The sequence below is a fragment of the Pan paniscus genome, chromosome 3 (genome assembly GCF_029289425.2).
Source record: "Pan paniscus chromosome 3, NHGRI_mPanPan1-v2.0_pri, whole genome shotgun sequence".
NCBI lineage: Eukaryota > Metazoa > Chordata > Mammalia > Primates > Hominidae > Pan > Pan paniscus.
Window position 1 is genome coordinate 15,296,359 of NC_073252.2, and position 21,815 is coordinate 15,318,173.

The 21,815-nt window shown below is 33.2% G+C and overlaps 1 protein-coding gene across 8 annotated transcripts in view; it reads left to right on the forward strand.

The window, feature by feature from the left end:
- CPEB2 (cytoplasmic polyadenylation element binding protein 2) overlaps positions 1 to 21,815 on the forward strand; it is a 67,457-nt gene that overhangs the window by 23,904 nt on the left and 21,738 nt on the right. For 4 of the 8 annotated variants that reach the window (XM_034958312.4, XM_034958308.4, XM_034958313.4 and 1 more), the window contains 2 exons: positions 6,707 to 6,757; positions 14,022 to 14,045. In XM_034958312.4, coding sequence (XP_034814203.2) covers positions 6,707 to 6,757; positions 14,022 to 14,045 — 75 coding nt within the window. The remainder of the gene's footprint in view (positions 1 to 6,706; positions 6,758 to 14,021; positions 14,046 to 21,815) is intronic. The other 4 variants (XM_034958314.4, XM_034958311.4, XM_034958315.4 and 1 more) reach the window with 1 other exon arrangement.

Consider the following 21,815-nt stretch of genomic DNA (forward strand, 5'->3'; position numbering starts at 1 on the left):
GTAGAGATGGGGTTTCACCATGTTAGCCAGGATGGTCTTGATCTCCTGACCTTGTGATCCACCCGCCTGGGTCTCCCAAAATGCTTGGGATTACAGGCCTGAGCCACCACGCCCGAACTATTTTTTTAATATATATCTTTCACATAATCTTTCACATAAGACTGTGTCATGGGAGCAATGGCCACATATGTTTTTGCTTTACCTTGAATCAGCGTCTATCATGATGTCAAACAAATAGGAGGAGCCCAGTAAATTATTGGTTAAATGATTAAGCATTTTCTCATAATTCATACTCTTCAAAATATTGATTTAGAACTTTAAAGAATTCCTGTATATTGTATCTATACATGTAAAATAGTTTGTATAACCATTCTGGTATAGTTGAACATTTAGGTATTTCAAATTTTTAAATAAAATTGAATTAGCTTTTTCTGTGTTTATTTTCATAGCACAAACTTCATATGTTTGTTTCTGAGGCTATAAACATAATATTGCCAACCTAGGTTTGCTTTATACCAGTTCCACTGGCAATATTTTGTTGCCCATTTGCTATTCCTACTGGTTATCAGCATTACTTTTGTTTAAAACCCTTTTAACAGTGAAAAGTTTTGCAACCATTAACTCAACTTGACTTTAATATTAGTTGAATATATCTTAATTAGTACCACTCTTATAGGTATATGATAATATATTATCTTACTAAATGATTAATGACTCAAGTTTTGTCTTTTATTGTTGTCTTTTGGGATTACCATTTTCTTGAATCAAAACTTTTTGGTATTCTATGTTCTTTGGTGTTTCTTGGTAAATTTTCTAGTATTAATTGGGTAAAAGTCTTAAAATATGATTAGGCCAAAAAATTTATGATAGGATTTTGATTTGAATGCATTAACTAGATTAATTTCAGTTGAATCTAAAGTAGATTGATGGCTTTTATTAGATGTAGGTGAGGAATGATTCTGTTGCTCTCTTCGGACCTGGTACTTTGGATCTAAGGGTCTTTTCTGCGTTTGTATGATCTTATTCTTAGGCTTTTATGAGGCATGCATTGAAATTTGGGAGTGTGGTCAGGAATGACTGTCCTGCCCCTTGGATCTGAGCAGAGATTGGAGTTATTCAAGGTTGGTAATGACCACATTCTAAGTGGATTTTACCAGACTTCAAATGAACCTTTTTTTCCTAATTGGATTTGGAAGTAAAGGTAAAATGTAGATTATGAAAACAATATTGGAAGAGTCTGTCAAATGAGTTGGGGCAATGCTTTATTTAAAGCACTTAATTAAGAAGTATTAGATGTCTTCTATTAAGGGTATGTGTGTATTGTGTGTTTAATAAACACATACAGTATATAACATACCATACATACCATTTATTGAACAGTTGATACAGCTAAGCATTGTTCTTGAGGACTCTACATATACGTATTAACTCCTTTAATTTGCATGACTAAGAGGTAGATATTTACCCTTATTTTACAGTTGGATGACTATGGCTTATTCTTAATAATTGTCTGCATTTCAACTGCTAGTAAGTGGTGGAACTTGGTAGCTCTTGAGTTTGTGCGTTTAACCACTGCACCATAGTGTCTCCCTTTTGATCTGTTGCTAATTCTAACCTAAACTCTTTATGATTCTAATGTGATTTAAATGTTTATTTTTCTTTTAGAAACAATTGGCAGAGCACATGGCATTGTTCTTTAGCTATGTTCTCATCACTGAAGAGTGAGTTAGCATCATCAACTGAATATTAGGGCTTTGGAGTTCATTTCTTCTATTAACTCATTAAAGAAAAAATAGTTTAGAGAAGGGAAAAATTTATCTTGGCAAAGAGAAATAAGCAGGACTTTTGCAATATCTCTCCCCACAACTTCAATATGTAAGAGATTTAGAAATAAGCTGAAAAAAAGTCTTGTTCTATGATTTTTCTTTCATTTTCTTAGAGAATATCCTCCCTGTGCCACACATACAAACACATGTTAAGATATTTGTGTTTTTGATTCAGTCCATAGTTTACATAGTAGAATGAAATATTTGATTTATCCATTCAACAAATATTTGAGAGCCTATTATATGCTAGGCTTTGTTTTATATGCTAGAGAGTAAGAGAGACTAAGTTACTGCCTTCATGGATCTTCTGTTTTAAAGAAGTATAGAGACAGAAAATGTTAGATGATAATCAGTACTATGCAGGAAAAATATACTATCAGGGGGATAGAGAAAGAAGCTGCTATTTTAGACAGGATAGTCTGTCATACTATCTCTTAAAGACCTGAATGAAGTGAGAGGTGCAAGCTTTGGTCGTATCTGGGCAAATGTATTTCAAGCAGGAAAAAAAGGAAGTAGGAAGATCCTGAAAAGGGATTACCTGGCATGTTTGAGGAACAGCAAAGAGATCAGTGTAGCAAAAATGGTAGAGAATCAGGGACCAGATATTTGTTCCAAATGTAATCTGGTAATTTCTCTAAACAAGTGATAAGTTTTATACAGTTGTCATATTTCTTAGTATTTTTAGTTACTCAGATAATACATTTAAAGTGGCTAACATGAAGTAAGGCTTTTTTATACAGTTGTCACTTGGTAACCACTGGGCCTAGTTCCAGGACCACCCAGAGATACCAAGATCGGCAATGCTCAAGTCCCTTATGTAAAATGATGTAGTTTTTGCCTATAACCTGTGCACATCTTGTTGTGTACTTTAAATCATTTCTAGATTACTTATAATACCTAAGTGCCTAGACATCACATTTGTGTGGATTCAATGTCATATCATACTTGGTGCACATCAGATTCAAGTTTTGCTTTCTGGAACATTTTGGAATTTTTTTTTCCTGAGTATTTTTAATCAGGAATTATATTTTCAATATAATTTCTTGGTTGAATCCCATGAATGCAGAAGCCCCAGACACAGAGGGCCGACTGTTTATGTTATATACAAATTACTATTTAAAATCGTAATAGACGAATAAGAAAATTTTCAAGATACGATAGATCCTCTAGTTACTCACTGATACCTAAAAATACATATATTTTTTAAATTACTTATTTTAAATTTCATAGTATCTTAATGTGAAAGGAGCAGTGTCAAGAGCTAGTGTATACTCTTTATTGATATATTAAACCATTATGAAATTATCATATTTTCACAATAATTAATAAGCAATTGCCTGGTTACCTAAAATTTAATTTGCCCGGGTTTATTACTAGATGACTTTGTTTGTAAGCTTAGGTTCATTAGGGACAACAGAAAACTCCTAAGTGGCTTGAGTAAGATAGAAGTTTGTTTCCCTTACCAGAAACATTAACACTTCTAGAGTAGTATGGTGATTTTCATGGATTGAAGCTCCTTTTTATCTCATTCTTCTATTATCCTGAAAACACAGTTTTTGCCTCATGGTCTAATATGGTTTCTTCACTTTAGCTATCACATCAGCATTTCAGGAAGCAAGAAAGAGAAAAGGAAGGTCTTCCCTTTTAAGGATACAGTACTTCCCAGAAATTGCACGTACCACTTTCACTTTATATCCCATTGGCCAGATCTTACATGCAGGGGTACACTTACCTACAAGAAGGCTGGGCTATGTATGTAGTTTTTTGGTTTTTTGTTTTTTACTCTGGGAAGCTCTGTATCTGTCTAACTTTGATGACCCTATTATTGACAGGAACAGGTAGTTATTAGTGTACATCTATCAGTCACTGCACCACAGGTCTTTTAAACAATAAGGAGAAATTAGTTTTATAGTAATGTGGGGTTTTTTTATTTTTCTATATTAAATCTTAAATTATCAAATATACTATAGAATATTCTGTGAATTTTTTAAGAGATAAAATTGTCCTACAACCAACCATATATACCTTTATGTTGTCAATATAAAGTAATTATTAAGATAGCGATTAAGAGTATGGAGCCAAACTGCTTAGGTTCAGGTTCTGCTAGTGCTACCTGCCAGTGGTATAACCTTGGGCAACTTACCTATTTAACTTTTTGTGATATAGTGTTATCATCTTAAAATGGGAAGATAATAATACCTAACTCATAGGATCGTTCTTAGGATTAAGTAATTGGTTGTAAAGAACATAGAAAAGCTCCTGGCTCCGAGTACAGCCTCAAATGCTGTTAGTTCTTACTATCAATTGGCAGGTTCTTAGCGAAAGTACTTTTAATAATACCCTAAGTAAAACTTAACTTTAAAAGTTAACCTATGAAGATGCATTAATGTTTCCACTGTGGTAGAGAAAAAGACTCATCTTTAAAAATGAGTCTAAATTTGCTTATTTCATTTTGGAGTATGTTATTACTTACATTGAGAGTTTTTCTTAGGTAGCGAGCTGTAGTATTTATAATATGTATACATATGTATACAATATATGTTCCTTTGCAAATAGTTACGTTTTTTAAACTTTCCACAAAAAGTGTGCCTTTTAAAAGTCTATTCAGAGCCATAATATCAAAAGACTATTAGCAGTGAAACTATTTTATTACCCGTATCTTGGGATAAATAAATGAACAGGAACCTATTAGAGTAATTATGTGACAATTGAAAGTTGAGGATCTTTCAAGGTGGAACTAGGCTTCATGTTAAGGCTTTGCTTAATTTACTTTCCCAGGAAGTCTTGCCTTAATCCCTGGGCCTGATTACTATATACTCTGTTGTGTTTTTTTATATAGCATTCTATACATAACTCTTTTAGCACCTAGCGTATTTTATTGAAATTGTATATTTGTGTCTATCTCCCCTACCACATCATAAGACTATGTCCCACTCATGTTTACATGCTCTGCATCCTACACACTGTCAGTATCGTAGACTTAATTAACTTATTATGCTGAACAGTGATACAGGTTGCCATTTTGTAGGAGTTTTTTTTTTTTTTAAATCTTAAGTCAGAAATAACAGTAATTTATTCATGGCCTTAAACTGTTCTCCAAATTTGGCCATCTGCAGCAAGATGTTTAGAAATAGGCATATTTCCAAAATAAGCTATAATACTTCAAAGTAATGTTCCGTGTTACTGAAGTGCAGTTTAGGAAAGCTGTGCTTCCTGGCTGTTTATTGTGTACCTCCCATATGTATGCTTCTATTTCTCACTCCATACCAAGGTATCACAACAAGAAATTTACTTGTATGTTTTAGAGTATGACAACTTTATTTAAGAGGTCATTTAGTTAACTCATGTCATGCTGCATAAAATGCAGGAGTAAATAAGAGATGGTAGATAATCCTTTTGATAACACTTATTTTACCTGTGTTGAGTCTGAAATCAAAATATTCCATAGTTAACTTAGATCTCAGGTGAAGTGTGTATATGTATGTACAGGAAACATGTTTGTGTATCTATCATATATATTTATGTATTTTAGTGTCAAAATTGGATTATTTTCGCCACTTACTCTTGCATTAGTAGATGATCAAACTCTTTAATTTCATAACTGAAACAAAATCCAACTGATAATCTCCATCTTACATGTGGGCCTGTAGAGTGTAGAGGGCTTGCTGAGGTGATAAAGGTAGATGCAGTTCATCTGTACTCCTTACTTGTGTGCTAGCATATTATTTTGTTTTTAAAGGGACTATGCTGAAAATTACTAAAATGTAATCCCAGACATTTAATTTTTAGACATTTTTCAAATCAGTTAAAAAAAATTTTTTTTCATTTGTTAAGAGACAGGGTCTTGCCCTGTTGCTCAGGCTGGAGTGCATTGGCACAGTCATAGCTCACTACATGCTCAAACTCCTGGGCTCAAGTGATCTTCCTTTTTCTACCTCCCAGCTAGCTGGGACTACAAGCATGAGCCACCGTGCCCAGCCTCTAAATGGGTTTTAATGTACTATTCTAATAGTCTATTAGAGATTCAGGCATTTGAGAAAAATCCTGTATTTTATAATAGACTAAAAATAATGGTCATCCTTGCTATTGGCATTTATCAAACAAGTGTTATGATGGAAAAATGCTGGATAAACCACAGAATGTTTCATGCATACCTTTTTTCTTCTCCACAGCAGTTTGTAATACTGTTGTCCCTTCTGCATTTAGTAAATAAAAAACTTTCAAATGAAGAATGACTCAGAGGAAATACTATACTACTATACTCATCAGCTTTAATTTTTTTTTATATTTTTAATCATTTATAAACTTTGAAGAAGTTAAATTTTCAATAATATTTGTAATATAAGATGTTTTCATTAAACTAATTTATTTAAATATGACTTTATAAAGCCACATTGGCAAGTTGAGATGAATTTTTCTGCTTATTTTTTATTTTAACATTTTAATTGTTTTTGATTTAGGAATATGAAATTCTCTCAAGTTTTATTTTTGACAAGAGATCTATAGATAGAATTACAAACAACTTTGAAAAAATTTAAAAATTCACATTTCATATTAAATTTGCAAGACTAGGATATGATAGATATATTGTTTTTACATTCCAAAAATAAATAAGCTTTATTCTATTGGCATTGCTCCCAAATCACATTGTATTCTTATGATCGAGGAACTAAGGTTAACTTTTTGTTTTGCTTTCAACTTCCAAAGATAATTTTAGTTAATATACTTTTAGTTGAACATAAGCTTTTTAGTTCTTAAGAAATATACTGTGCTCAATAATTTTCTCTTTATGCTGCCTTTGTTGTTGTTTTTTGTTTTTTTGTTTTTGCTTTTCAAATAACTCCATAATCTTCAAAGTCACCTTTCCTGTCTTTTTAAAGGTCGATTGAGCTATCCACATCCAGGAACTGACAATCTGTTGATGTTAAATGGTAAGTTTTATAAAAACATTTTATGTTTCCAATTGATTTATGTAAAGATGATTTAATACATGTTTCTCTGAACCTCTCCATACACACAATTTAATCATTCTATGAGTATCAAAATAAAGTTACAACTATTCCTATGCAAAAGGCAGAATTAGGAATCTGAGTGTGTTCTGGCTGGTAAAGCAGCCATTTGTAACAGTATGACTTTAATGCAGTGATCACAGACTTGGAGGCAGTCCTGGTTTGAATATTGCCTTTCCAGTTTCAGGTATGACCTTGGACAGATTACTATTACCTTAGTTTCCCCATCTCTGTAATGAGAATATAGTCTCAAGGTTTATTGTGAGATTTACATGAAATGTTTGCAAAGGCATAGAACTTGTTACTTAGTATAGCATTGTGTTTGTGGTTAAATAAGGAATATACTGGTAACTCTATAAATATTGTGATCACACTAAACTTACTCAAACTAGAAAGCTTACATAGTGAAGTTCACCAAAGTAAGGAAAATAATAAATAAATTTCATTAAAGTTAGTTTTCTTTCTGTTAGACAAACATTAACATATTCAGAGTCTCAGTACTTAGCACCTCCGTGATTGTGGGAGTAGAGATGGAAGATTAAAATATCCTTCACAGGAGTATTTTTAAGTCAGAGGGTGGGCGTGGAGAGGGAAATAGGAAGGGGAAAGAATAGAAATAGTATTAATATTTACTTTAAAAAAATATCATTAGAATGGCTTGGCTCTTGTATTTCAACTAAAGGTTTGCTGAAATAAGATGGCAATGAAGTTGAGGAGCAAAGACTGAAAATAAGGTACATGTGAAGCTAGACCATGTGAACTAATATTAAGACAGAAGGATGGAAATAAAGTCCAGGCCATGTAGGAGATGGTCAGGGTAAGTAGGATTCTCAATGAGAAAAATTGAAGAAGCAGAGCATTAGATGAGGTGATTTATTTAATCATTCATCATTTCACTGTTTAGTTGTCTAGCGCATGCCAGCCTAGTCTAAGCACTGGGTTATCTAATTAGTGAGAATCCTACAGGATGGTTGTGGTCAGAATTGCCTGGGGCCATACTGAGTCAATGTGGAAGCAAAGAGCTTAGTAGCCACAGTGTACTTGCAACTTACATTATTAGTTATACTAAACATTATTAAACTAATGGATGATTTTGTCAGTTTGGAAAAGCCCTTATAAATAACCTAGATGTTAGGTTGAAAAGTGTTTCATCACATGGTAGAAAGAAGAGTATTTTATTTCAGGCAAGAGTTGCGTCTTGTGGACAAGTCAGCTTTGTGTATTATGTGAGTAGTCTTAGTAGTCTGTCATTTGGGGCCACAATGCATACTCAGTACAGGAAGCCAGCCTGGAAATTCTGAACTTTTTCTGGCAAGGTACTAGCAGGGAGAAAAAGATAATGAAACTAGGACATGAAAATGTGTTTACATCAGGAAAAGAAACAATTTGATCCAAAGAGAATTTTTTTTAAAACTTTTTTCGGATCATTGGTTGAGAGTGAAGCAAAATAATTGGGAATATTTGTGGGTTAAAGAAGTCACAACGTAATCGGGAATATTTGTGGGTTAAAGAAGTCTTGAATATTAGGGATTTAAATAATTTTAGTAGACACCAGGGTTACTGAAGAGAGAACTAGGCAAAGAAAGGTACTAATAGGTAAGGGGATGTTTTTCTTGAGCTATTTTTTAACTACGTGCAATTCAGCTATATTCTTAGCATATTGTCTTCCTGGGAAATGTGAGAATTAAGTGATATTAGTACTCCTGTACTAAGTATTTATTAAATGTTATTGACTGATTAAAGAAATTGTATCTCATAGTACATAGATCTACTTTTTGAATTATGAAAGTTTTTAAGTATTACACATTTAACTCACTTTTAGGCATTTGGTTAAGTAAGTTGAATTACTTAACTGACAGGCAGAGCTAATATTGTTAGCTTTAAAAATCAGTGTTTAGTAATAAATTTTGCATCAGTCTTTTTTTCTTTTTTTTTTTTTTTTGTAGTGGTGTAATAGTAGCTAGCTCACAGTGGTTGCTAACATAGATTCTGGAGCCAGATTATCTGAGTTTAAACCCAGGTTGGCTTTTTCTATCTGTGTAACCTTGAACAGCTTACCTCACTTCACTTTGACTCAGTTTGTTTATGTCTAAAATAGAGATTAGCATACTGCCTGACTCAGGGGGACTGTTCTGAGAAGTGAGTGAATTCATTCATGTAAAGTATTTAGAGCAGCTTCTGAAAGTAAATGTTAGCTAAGTAGTGGGTGATGGTGAACAGTGACAAAAATTTATTTGAAAGAGTAAAAATTCATGTCCTATAAATACATGAAGTTGGATATGTCTGTGTTGGAGAATATAAACTTAAGAGAAAACATAACTGATATTTTAAACTATTTGAAGTATATTATAAGTAGCCAACAAAGATGGCCCATTTTGTGTTGTTGCAGAAAGCCAAACTAGATCTATTTGTTAGAAACTATCTTGGGACAAAGTTTAGGTAAAATAACCCCCAAAAAAGGTAAAATAACTCTCCGAGGCATTGTTTCCTAAAGTGTGATGCTGTTGCTCCTTGGAGTACCCAAGATGACTTTTGATGTACACAGATACACATTAAAATAAATGCATGACTGTTGCAATTAAAGAACATTCCTTAGAAAATGCAGAACTGACAGAAAGCTGACAGTGATGCTAGGCTTGAGTTTCTTTAATAAAACATACTGTTACAATTGTTGGGCCGATATGGCAAATATATCTGTAAAGATTTTATGATTCTACCTTAATAGTTAATCAGCAGTTATGGTTAATCTTTTAAATATTCCTTTAAGTAAGAAATAAAGAGAAAATGGGATAAAAGCCAGGAAGTTGGTCAAATTCAGTAAAACTATGAAGTGTCTCTGGCAAATCCTTAACTCTAAGCATCTGTTAACTCAGATATATATTTTTTAAAAAAGAGGTGTAATACAATAAATACCTGTATGTCTCATGAGGCTGTAGAGATATTTTTTAATTTAAACAATAAAAAAAACATATAAATATAACTACAAGCAGTCTCCTTCCGAACAGACCATATTCCCCAAATTAAGTTGAATTGACTGCTGGAGACTGTCACTATTGAAGAATTCAAATATGTTGAAGAGTCCGTATTTAGCATCCAGAAGCACTTTAGGGAAGTCACATTATATAGAACTGTGTAGATTGTTTTAAAACCAAAGGCGAAGTACTTCTGAAGTTAGAATGAAAGTATGTATGTTTATATTTCTAAATGTATAAATCCTAAACACTTTTTATTATCAGTAGTTTTAAAAAACCCTGCCTTCCATAGTAGTAAAGAGCAATACAAAATGATGTATCATTCAAGTATTTGTATTAATATTTGAATTATATCTTCTTTACCCCTTTCTCAAGGAAAATAGCTTACGTTTTTATTAGTACATAATGTTTTTCAAGAGAAACAAATAGAGCAGAAGTATTGGTGGCCAGGAGGGGGAGTGGGAATGGTATTAGCAAGCTAGTTAGAAATGTAAATTTGCTGTGATAACCCACATACAGCTATGTATGTCATAAAGAGCTTACTGTACTTTTTGAGAGGAAAAAAGTTATGAGTATCAATTAAGAAAATTAAGTCAGTAATTGTATTTCTGAAGGCAGATGCTCTAACTTGTATCTATTCAGTCATAAAAATGGGAAAGTGGGGTAGCCATCAGTTCTTTTTTTCTTTTATGCCAGTGGAATGAGTGGAGGAGATAAGCTTTCTTTTGGGTCTTGAAAAGGACTATGATTTAGGGCCCAGGCACAATGGCTCACGCCTGTAATCCTAGCACTTTGGGAGGCCGAGGCAGGCAGATCACAAGGTCAGGAGATCGAGACCATCCTGGCTAACACGGTGAAACCCCGTCTCTACTAAAAATACAAAAAAATTAGCTGGGTGTGGTGGTGGGCGCCTGTAGTCCCAGCTACTCGGGAGCTGAGGCAGGAGAGTGGCGTGAACCCGGGGAGGTGGAGCTTGCAGTGATGCAGTGAGCCGAGACTGCGCCACTGCACTCCAGCCTGGGCGACAGAGCAAGACTCCGCCTCAAAAAAAAAAAAAAAAAAAAGACTGTGATTTAGTAGCATGGTTCTCTCCTTAGTTTTGGCTTTTTCACATTGAAAAAAATAAAAATGTCTTTAGTTTCCTCATCAAGAGAACTTTAACCTGTATTTCCAGCTAATTTAATGTGTATGCCTATCCCTTCCTCTAGCTGCATTAATTCAAGTTACCACAACTGTAGCTGAGAGCCAATACATATGACCCTACTCAGTTTCTAGTCAGAATATTAGAATCATCCTGTTTTTGTTTTTTGTAGCTATGGATTAGATCCTTAATAAGACGATTTGGAAACCAGAACCAAAATTGTAAAGTCGCTTGTCTTCAGGCTTTTCTCAAAGCCTTCTTATTTTTAAATAAATAAGGACACACATGTGTCAGTAATATATGTTTAACATACCTGTGCATATACACATCAACAGGTATGTTAAATAGCCAGCTCCTCATGTTATTTTTACAAAACTTCATAAGTGTTCTTCATTTTTATACAAGTTTTTCCTTTTAAAAATCATTTTCTAAATGAGTTTGAAGGACATATTGTTATAAAAAGTCTTTTTAAAAACATAAGTCACTTAGTTTTTTTCTTAATAGGTAGGTATTTCTCATAATTCTGATCAAGAGTTATAATGGAACATACTCCAGAAATTCACATAGAAATATTGGTAGGAAAGTGAATACACACACCATTGTTTAGTGTGATGGTGGCAGATTAGTTATTTCCATAACAGGGAAGAGGAAATATTTCACATGGTTTAGCTTCATCTGTAGTCAGTTCTATTTTTGGTAATGTAGATACTTGGAATCTGAGAGTTGCCCAAAAAATAAGTAGAATAGCTCTTTACAGGATTCTAAAATTCCTCAGGTATGAGATAGTTGGAGAAATTTTCTAAGTGATTATATTCAAGCCAAGGAATGAAAACTTAAGATGCTATGAAATTTATACATATTTTTACCATTTTAGTATTGAGTAGCCTCAGTTAAGAACATAAACTGGCTATGATATCATTAATTTTCTCAATAGGTCAATAATTGTGACATTATGACTTCATCATAATTTATCATTTGACTTTAAACTTGATGAAAATATTTTTATTTGCTTTGTAAATCTTCACTTCTCTACACCTATGAATGAAATTCTCCAGAGCAAATTTATACTGGGTTAATACCATTAGGCTATGCCCAGGGATAAGCAGGAAGCCCTTCACATCCTGTGAAGTGGTTTGGGGACTGTTGACCATTTCTAGGCTTAATACAACTATTCACTCTTCTGTAGTCTATTTTTTTTTTTTTTTTTTTTTTTTGAGACGGAGTCTCATTCTGTCTCCCAGGCTGGATTGCAGTGGCGCTATCTCGTCTACCTGCAACCTCTGCCTCCAGGGTTCAAGCAACTCTCCTGTCTCAGCCTCCTGAGGAGCTAAGACTACAGGTGCCTGCCACCACGCCCGGCTAATTTTTGTATTTTTAGTAGAGACAAGGTTTCACCATATTGGTCAGGCTGGTCTCCAACTCCTGGACTCAGGTGATCCACCCGCCTCAGCTTCCCAAAGTGCTGGGATTACAGGCGTGACCACCCGTGTGTAGCTCCATAGTCTATTCTTGATCACTCTATTAAAATTTATTGCATCAGTCTGATTTTTCAGTTGATCTCCCATCACTTAGAGCTTTTTAAAAACTTTTATGTTTAGAAGACCTAGACAACAAAATACTAAGTGCTACTTTCACTCCTATCTGAGGAGAGGAGGAATAATATATAGGTCAGGTAAGCTATAAAATAGATCTGCCAGACTTTGGGGTCATTGGAGCTCAAGGATAGGTTAAGTGTGCAACAGATTATAAGCTAAATAAAGACACTAGAATGGCAGCGATGCAAATGAAGTTATTTTATATGAAAGGGTCTGATATAAGCCTTATAGTGATTGACTTTTTTCTTAGAATTTAAATGACTGAGAGTTGACAAGTTTGTTTTTCCCACTTTATATTAGAGGAACTAGTGTGTTACAGACACACTTCCTTGTAGTAAAGCATTAGCATAAAATAAAAGTATATTTCATAATGTGAAATGTTTTCTTTTGATTTTTAAGTTTTATATTTTTAGGTAGACATTTCTGGCAACTTTCAGCACATATTTTTACTTAAGATTTATTCAATATTGAATTTTTTCCAGGCCTAAAAAAATCTGTGAATATAAAATAAGATCTTAATTTTAACAGTCTTTGTTTGTTTGTTTACTGCCTTGACTTCATATATTAATTTCAGGGTAAAAATACTCATTGTGTATTCAAATTTGTGGGGAGGAGTTCTTTTAAAACAATTTGTGGATTTTATCAAACTAGTAGTTTCTTATGAAAAAGAAATTACAGTCTTTTTTTTTCCATAGGAATTATGTCACTGCAAGTAACATAGATAGAAATGCCTATATACTTTTATGGTATTTAACATATGTACTATTCCATGATTATGTTAATAGTAATTTGTGTCTGAATCCCTCTTACCTCATAGGTAGACACATAAACAATTAGTAGATAGCTGTTATAACATATATTAAAGTGATAGAAAGCATTATTAGCTATAGTAATTTCTGTAAACAAGTTTAACATTGATTTCTTAAATCCTGTCTAATCTGTACAGGTTTCAGAGTATCAGTTTAATAGTGGTATATCTTCTCAGTCATCTGTGTCTTCTAGCACTACTTCCATGCAGGACTTGGTATAATGTAGATTGGATCTGAACAGCTATTTATTGGACTATATATGCCATACCATTCTTTATAATAAGTAGAAAAATAAGCATTTCGTTCAAGTTGTTTCCATTCATTGGGAAAATTATTTGGGATGCTGTTTACTGCAAAGCGTTGTATATTTCTATCTTCATTAGCTGAAACAAATACTTGTGAATTTTAACACAAATGATAATAAAATGTGTGTTTCTTGTTAATTTCAGAGTTTGATATGATTCAGATAATATATATTTACCTATAAATAAAAGTCCTTTGTAGAATGGTAAAACATTTAAATCTTATATGGTGACATTGTCATTGCTCTTAAAACAAAGTAGCACTAATTTTCAGATGCCCACATAGCTTTTCGTATCAGAAATATTTGTATATGTGGGCTTATTTTTAGTTCTGACATTTTACAATTTGTGCTTTGTTTACATGCAGCAAGGAGTTATGGGCGAAGACGAGGTAATTCATTTCTGTTTGCTATGGTATAATTGTTTCTAATGGGGTTTACTGATCAATGTTGTAATTAATTACTCTAGATTTTTCATGCAATATCTGAAAAACTCACACAATTGTATTTTGATTTGAGCACTTGTCGAAGTTTTTAATTTTAAATCTCCTAACCTTTGAACTGTATTTTTATACTAATTGTGGTTATTTAATAAATTTTCCCCTTTTAAACTGCTGAGATTTAACTCTAGTTTTTAAAGTTATTTCTGTATCTCTTAAAATAAAGATGCTGTTTATGGTTTGTCTGCTTAAATATGTTTAATATTAGTGAAGTTAGCATGAAGTATGATTTTTCTGCTCTCTAAATGTGTAACTGTCATATTTATGATGTATAATTTACAGCTCTAGATTGTTAGTTTTATGTTGACCCAGTTGAAAATAACACACACCAAATAGATTATTTTTAACACTGATTTATAGAAATCATGTTGCTTATATTTCTCTGTTTCCTAAGAATATAACCCCTTCTTTCCCTTTCTGTCTCACACACACACACAAACGCATACCTTCTCCCCTTTCCTTTTTCCTTTCCCTCCCCCACAAAAGTATTCCCCACAGAGTTCTTGTGTGGTATCCTAAGGAAAGAGGACTATGTGATGCAAGACTATTATTGAACTTCCTAGGAAAGTAGCTGATGTTTTCTGTGGCTAAAACTTTGCTTCTCCCTTTTCCATGTGCAGACTAGTAGATGGGATGAGAGGAAGCAAAAGTATGCTACTAGATTGTTCTTTAAATGAGCAATAATCATGATGTTTATATTGTTAGGCTTATTCCAAGTGCCACACCGAATAAAAAGAGTTTTCTTTGACCTCTAAAAATCTCCCTTAAGCCATAGAGGATAGACAGGAATAATAGTGCCCTTTGATCACTTTTTTTTTTTTTGAGACGGAGTTTCGCTCGTTGCCCAGGCTGGAGTGCAGTGGCGCGATCTTGGCTCACCACAACCTCTGCTTCCCGGGTTCAAGCAATTCTCCTACCTCATCCTCCCAAGTAGCTTGGATTACAGGCATGCGCCACCACACCCAGCTAATTTTTTATTTTTAGTAGAGATGGAGTTTCTCCATGTTGGCCCGTCTGGTCTTGAATTCCTGACCTCAGGTGATCTGCCCACCTCGGCCTCCCAAAGTGCTGGGATTACAGGCATGAGCCACCTATAGACATGTGCCAGTGCTTCCATTTCTTTTCAACTAGTCATGAATGTGTGTACTTTTTAAAGAAACAAGCAAAACCATTTGCCACGACTGACAACCAAAACTAGTATTTTATATTCTTAAGTGGTCCCAATTTTATATTTCAGATTATCTGAATTTAACTTAATTTTTAATACGGTTTCTTCAAATGCTTGACTGAATCTTTTGGTTCTTCAGTTTTCTAACTAAAAACTTAGAGGAGACAGACACTCAAGACTTAAAAAATTGAAGCTGAACAACTTTTCTAAAAACGTAGCAAGCTGAGAAGTGGGGAGCAGTTTAGAAGTTTAGTACCTATTTTCAAATCTATGGACTAGCTTATTTCACTATGCAATTTTAGTAATGGAGCTTCAGTTCTCTGAAACACAACCCACTTACCAATCTGTGATTTTTAGGCATTTTGAAACTATAGAGCAATTCAGAATTCTTGCCTTGTTAAACATTTTTCATCTTTTAACTGTTGTGACTTACATTTAGTCTAATTTCGTATGCTCTCGTGTAAATATCATGACCTAAGAAGTTCTTAGGAACAAGGTATTAGGAAGTAATGTTATTATTTGTCTTCATCTCAGTTCAATAATTGTAGATTATGATTATATTAAGAAAAAACAAAATTTTTTTCCCTGCTTTTATATAGGAACCAGCTATCATTCCTATATATCTCTATCCCCCGTAAGCCATAAAGACTTATTCGGCTTCAGAACTGCCTTCCTGCATTGGAAGAAGGAAGACTCTCACATGGTTTTAAGGCTTCTGATAAAAGCTTCCATTACGACAGAACTGATGGTTGGCACACATATTTGGCTTAGCATAAGGGGGAGTGAATGCCTGAATTTTCATCTCAAATTATATGGCCTTAGTAAATTATGAACACTAGCAGTCTACTTTTAAAATTTTGATTGTGAGAGTCACATGAAAGACACACTCATTAGAAATAACTACTGAGAGATTTTATCTGAATTTTAAAGTACACTGAAACGGTAAGTAATGCAATTTTTTAAAAACCTGCATACCAAAGGAATGACTCAGAAATGGCTAGTCACCTGGCTTTCTTCCTATTTTTTACTGTTTTTTCCTATTCCATGCTAGATATAATAAACCTCAGACTGATAACCTTTTAACCACCAAAGACCCCCTTTTATATAGCCTCATGTTTTAGATTTGATCCATCAAAGAAACTGCATTTATTTAGTAATTATTTTGTGAAAAATGAGTTGCTTATCTTCTGTTCATGTGGGATGTGTCACACTGAGTTGATATAATTTTTGCTAAAAATAAGTCATGGCTCTTCTACCAGTGCAATAATGGGTGAACAGTTATTTTCACAGGACATTCTGACTTTGACTTTTGTAGTCCTGTTCAGGAAGAACTGTTTTTCTTCTTTCAGCCTAGGCACGAAACTGTTTTCATTTAAAAGATTTCTCACTTGACTACAGTCAAATCAAGTTACTACCAAAATGACTTTATGTACTTGAATTTCTTAATAATGTCAATAAGAACTTTAAATAAAGCTAGCTCCAGATATTAATTTATGAAATATACTTTAGGAATAATCAAAATGTAATTATGCTAGTAGTAGTTAAGAAAAGCAGAGATTTCTGTCCCTGCTTTTTAGTTGGAACCTACTATCACTACTGTGTATCTCTATCCCCTGGTAGCCATAAAGAGTTCTACTTTAGAGCTGCCTAGGGGGCAGCATTAGGAAGGAAAAGGGTTCACATAGGGAGCTGACTTTAATATATGGAAAACTACTTATCATTTGTATTTATTTTTTATTCATTGTTTCTTCCATTCCATTCTGAGAGTGAACATACTTGTCCAGGATTGAAGTAGGATGAGGGTTGTGAAGGGAGGCGTGAAGTGTAACTTAAGTTCGATCCTTTCAACTTAAACTATTTCTATAGCACAATAAGTTCCTTTAATAAAGGATTAAAGGGCTACTGTGTTCCAAAAGTAATAAAAATATATAGAATATTTTTAGTAATATAAATAAAAACCTATTTTAGTTAATGGTTCTAAGACCCGGAAGGCAATCCTTTTAAGCAAGGAAACCCAGAGCTTGAGTTAGTAGGTTACATATGGGATGAGAAGATAGGAGAAATAATTTTAAAGGGAGACAAATGATGGAAAGGTTAATTAGAGAAGTTTGATTTATTCATAGTGTATAGTCATTCAGACTTACGTGCTATAATAAATAAGGAATTATTAATAATATAATATACTGCTTTAAAGTTGATCCAGGATTTTCAATTTGGAACAATTGTGAAGTACCCAGGGTAACTGTACACTCCCTAATAACATCACTGCCAGATATTTTTATGATGAAATCAAGGCTGAAATCCTTGATAAATAACTTCAATAATTGTGAGAGAGTGGGCAAGATCTCTGAAGCATGAAAAAAAGCTGGGGTAACACTAATACAGGGGTCAGGAAACCATGGCCCGCAGGCCAAGGCTTCTGTTTTTGTAAACAAAGTTTTATTGAAATGCAGCCAGTATTTATTCATTGACTTTTGTCTGGCTGCCTTGAAACTACAATGATAGCACAGTTGAGTAGTTCCAACAGAAAATGTCTGGTCTTCAAAATGTAAAATATTATATTTAATACTGACCCTTTAAAGAAAAAAATTTGCTGACCTCCCTTCCCTAACTTTTAAGAGACTGATGGTGTCTGCTCTACACCTATACCCAGCAATATGAATTTTTATAGAAAACAAATTTTAGTAAACCTAATTTTAAAGCATATATATCTAGAAATTAAATAAAATTTACAAAGACATATAAGGTCATAGATTATAAATTTTTTAAGTAAATTATCTTCTTTATCCTTTATGAGAAAGGTACAAACCTATTGGAGCAAAACATTTTTAAGCCGTTAGTGTGTACATTATGGTGCCTTTCTCAGTTATTTGCAGAATCATACCCGAGTGTATTTGATTAAACAGATAATGCTGAAAATAGATCAATCTGAAATATACTTCTCTTGTTTCGATAGTTTTTTAAATTAATGTTTGGTAACATTAGCATAGCGCCCAGTGTCAGAGTTAGTAATCACCTATAACTTCTCTAACATACATGGATGTGTGCCGCACATACACCTACACACACACGGAGACCAGAGACCATAGGGGATAGCCATTATTCTCGTTTTGCTCTTCCTTCTCTTATTACTTCATTCATCTATAATCTTTATTATAACTACTATTTTGCCTTTAAAATTATACATTTTAGGTAGCAAACTTAATGTAAGCTATTATACTTGCATTTGTAGGTAGGGTTCTTGAACTCATAGTTAAGAATATCTCCTGTTTTCTGTATTTTACCTTAATATGGCCTTTGGAATATTTCTCTGTGCTTTTGGCTAAGCAAATATCTTCTACCGAAGGAAGGCTTTTTCCCTCTACTTCTTTTTCTCCTCTATCCTTTTCTGTCTATAACTATCTCATTCTTTGTAAATCATTCTCTTTTAAAGAACCTTTAATTAGAATCTCACTCCAGCCTGGGTTATAATTAATCTTCTCTGCTTCTAAATCCTCAGATGTTTTATCTGTATTTTCTATTACAAAACTTCAATTTGCCTTTCATTCATATGTATGTATCAGTGCTTATGTACATAAATATCTGTCATAAATACCTGTACATATGTGTGTATATATACACATATTCATACATATTATATATATATGAGCGTATATACATTTTAATTTAGACTCATGGGAGTAGCATTTTTGTGTAACGGTTTATTCTTGTTGCCTTGTAGTAGGGTCAATAATTTTGATTTGGGTTTCTTTCATAACAGTGCAGAGAAATGAAGTGTTTGGAGTCAAGATCAAGTGATAATTTCTAAAATCAAAAAGCAGAAGACCATAAGCAAAAAAAATCTGCCACCTTAAACAATGCAAAACTGTAGTTTTAAATTGTTTTGAGTATAGGGTTTGCAAATTAATATCTTTAGGGTTCTCTTACTGATTTTAATGGCAAGGAAATATTACCTTTAAGATTATTTATCTGGTGAAATAAAAAACACATCTAACTCTTGTGGTAAGAGCCTTAGGAATAACCATATCAGCTCTTCTTTTAAAAGAAAAAAATAATTTCATAAGTAATTACTTTTAAATATTTATAAGTATCAGTCTCAAGTAAAAGAGAAATGATTAGCTTTTTGTATGGAAATTGTATAGAAAGGAAATTACAATTAGTAATTTTTATCAGTTATTTCTTATTGGTGAATAACATTTTATTGTATGAATTTGTTTATCCATTTTCCTATTGATAGATGTTTGAGTTATACATTTGGTACTTGTTATGAATAAAGCTTCCATGAATATTTTTGTACCTTTTTGTATGTGGGTGGACATGAGCACTCGTTTCTCTTGGATGTATAAGTAAAAGTGGAATTACTAGTTCATAGAGCAAGTATATGTTCAACTTTATTAGAAACTGCCAAATAGTTTCCAGTTTTATACTCCAGTAGAGTATGAGACTGACTTTAGAGTGTTGGCCTTTTTTTTTTTTTTTTTTTTTTTTTGAGATGGAGTTTTGCTCGTGCTGCCCAGGCTGGAGTGCAATGGCCCGATCTCGGCTCACTGCAACCTCCACCTCCTAGGTTGAAGCGATTCTTCTGCCTCAGCCTTCCAAGTAGTTGGGATTACAGACATGCGCCACCACACCCGGCTAATTTTTGTATTTTTAGTAGAGACAGGGTTTCACAATGTTGGCCAGGCTGGTCTCAAACTCCTCACCTCAGGTGATCTACCTGCTTCAGCCTCCCAAAGTGCTGGGATTACAGGTGTGAGCCATCGCGCCTGGCCAAGTGTTGGCTTTTTAATTTTATCCATTCTGATGGTGTGTAGTCCCTCACTGTGGCTCTAATTTGCAGTTTCCTGATGACTAAGGATGACATCTAAGCACCTTTTCATGTGCTTCTAACCCATTCCATTGTATTCTTCTGTAAAGTTCCCTTACAAGTCTTTTGCTCATTTTTAATTGGGTCATTTTTCTTCATTTATGGGAGTTCTTTATATATTTTGTCCTATTTTCCAGTAGCGTATTGCTTGCCATCCACTTTTTAACAGTATCTTTGATAAGCAGAAAAATGTCTAAATTTTAATAAAAATCCAATTATTTTCATTCACCATTAGTGTCATTTAGTCCCAAGAAATTATCACTACCCACAAGGTTATGAAGAAATTCTAGTTTCGTTGTTTTAACTTTTGCATTTAAGTCTGTGATCCTTCTTGGATTTATTTTTCAGTATGGTGTGATACAAGGATCAAATTTATTTTTCCCCCTCCAACTAGAAATCCATTTATTGAAAAGATTTACTTTTCCACATTGAACTGCATTGGTACCTTTGAAAAACATCAAGTGACTGTACATGTATAGGCCCATTTCTAGACTCTATTATGTTCCATTTATCTGTCTACTCTAATATCAGTTTTACAGTCTCAATAACTATAGCTAACTAGTGAGTCTTGAAACTTGGTAGTGTAAATCCTCCAACTTTGGCTTTTTGTTTGTTTGTTTTGTACGCTCTCCTTGATTGTTCGTAGGCCTTTGATTTATCATAAATTTTAGAACTGGCTTGTGAATTTCTAGAAGACAGTGTGCTGAGATTTTGGATGGATTATATCCAGTCTGTAGATTGGATAATTTGGAAAGAATTTACATCTAATATGGTTTCTTCTGTTTATTCATTTATTTCATATTTTTAAGATTTTGCCACAGCAAATTTTTGTCATTTTCGGAGTAAAAGTCTTGCATATCTTTTGTTAAGTTTATTTGTCAGTATTTGGTGGGTTTGGATGAGGTATGGAAATGATATTTAAAATTTTTCCCAGTTTATTACTAGCATTTAGAAATAATTTGGTTTTTGTAAATTGAATTTGCATTTCTTCCCTAGATAAATACAATTATTTCTACTAGTTTGATTTCTTTGAATTTTACATGTACAATTATGTCTATACTAAGTAATTTTATTTTTCTTTGCCAGTATTCATGACTTTAAATTATTTTTTTCATCTTCTTTGATTTGTTGTACCTCCAGTAGTACAATGCTGAGTAGAAATAGAGTGAACATCCTTCCAAACCTTCAAGAGAAACCATTTGATAATTTATTATTACAGACTTTCACTCTTTTTTTTTTAAATGCTCTTTATCGGATTGAAGAAATTCCCTCCTACTCCTAGTTTTCTGGGAGTTGTGATTTTTTTTTTAAATTATGAATAGCTGTTGAGTTTTATCAGATGCATTTCCTACATTTATGGAAATAATTTTATGGTATTTCTATTTTTGTCTGTTTATGTAGTACAATTAACAGTCATTGGTTTTAAAATGATAAATCAATCTTACGTTCCTGGGGTGAACCCCACTTAATCATGATTTGTTTTCCATTTTTATCTATACTTCTGGATTCATTCTGCCAATATATTTTTTAGGATTTTTGCATTTGTGTTCATGAGGGATATTGGTATATAGTTTCCTTATGTTTTTGTCAGATTTTAGTATTGCACTTGTAAAAAAAAGTTGTGAAG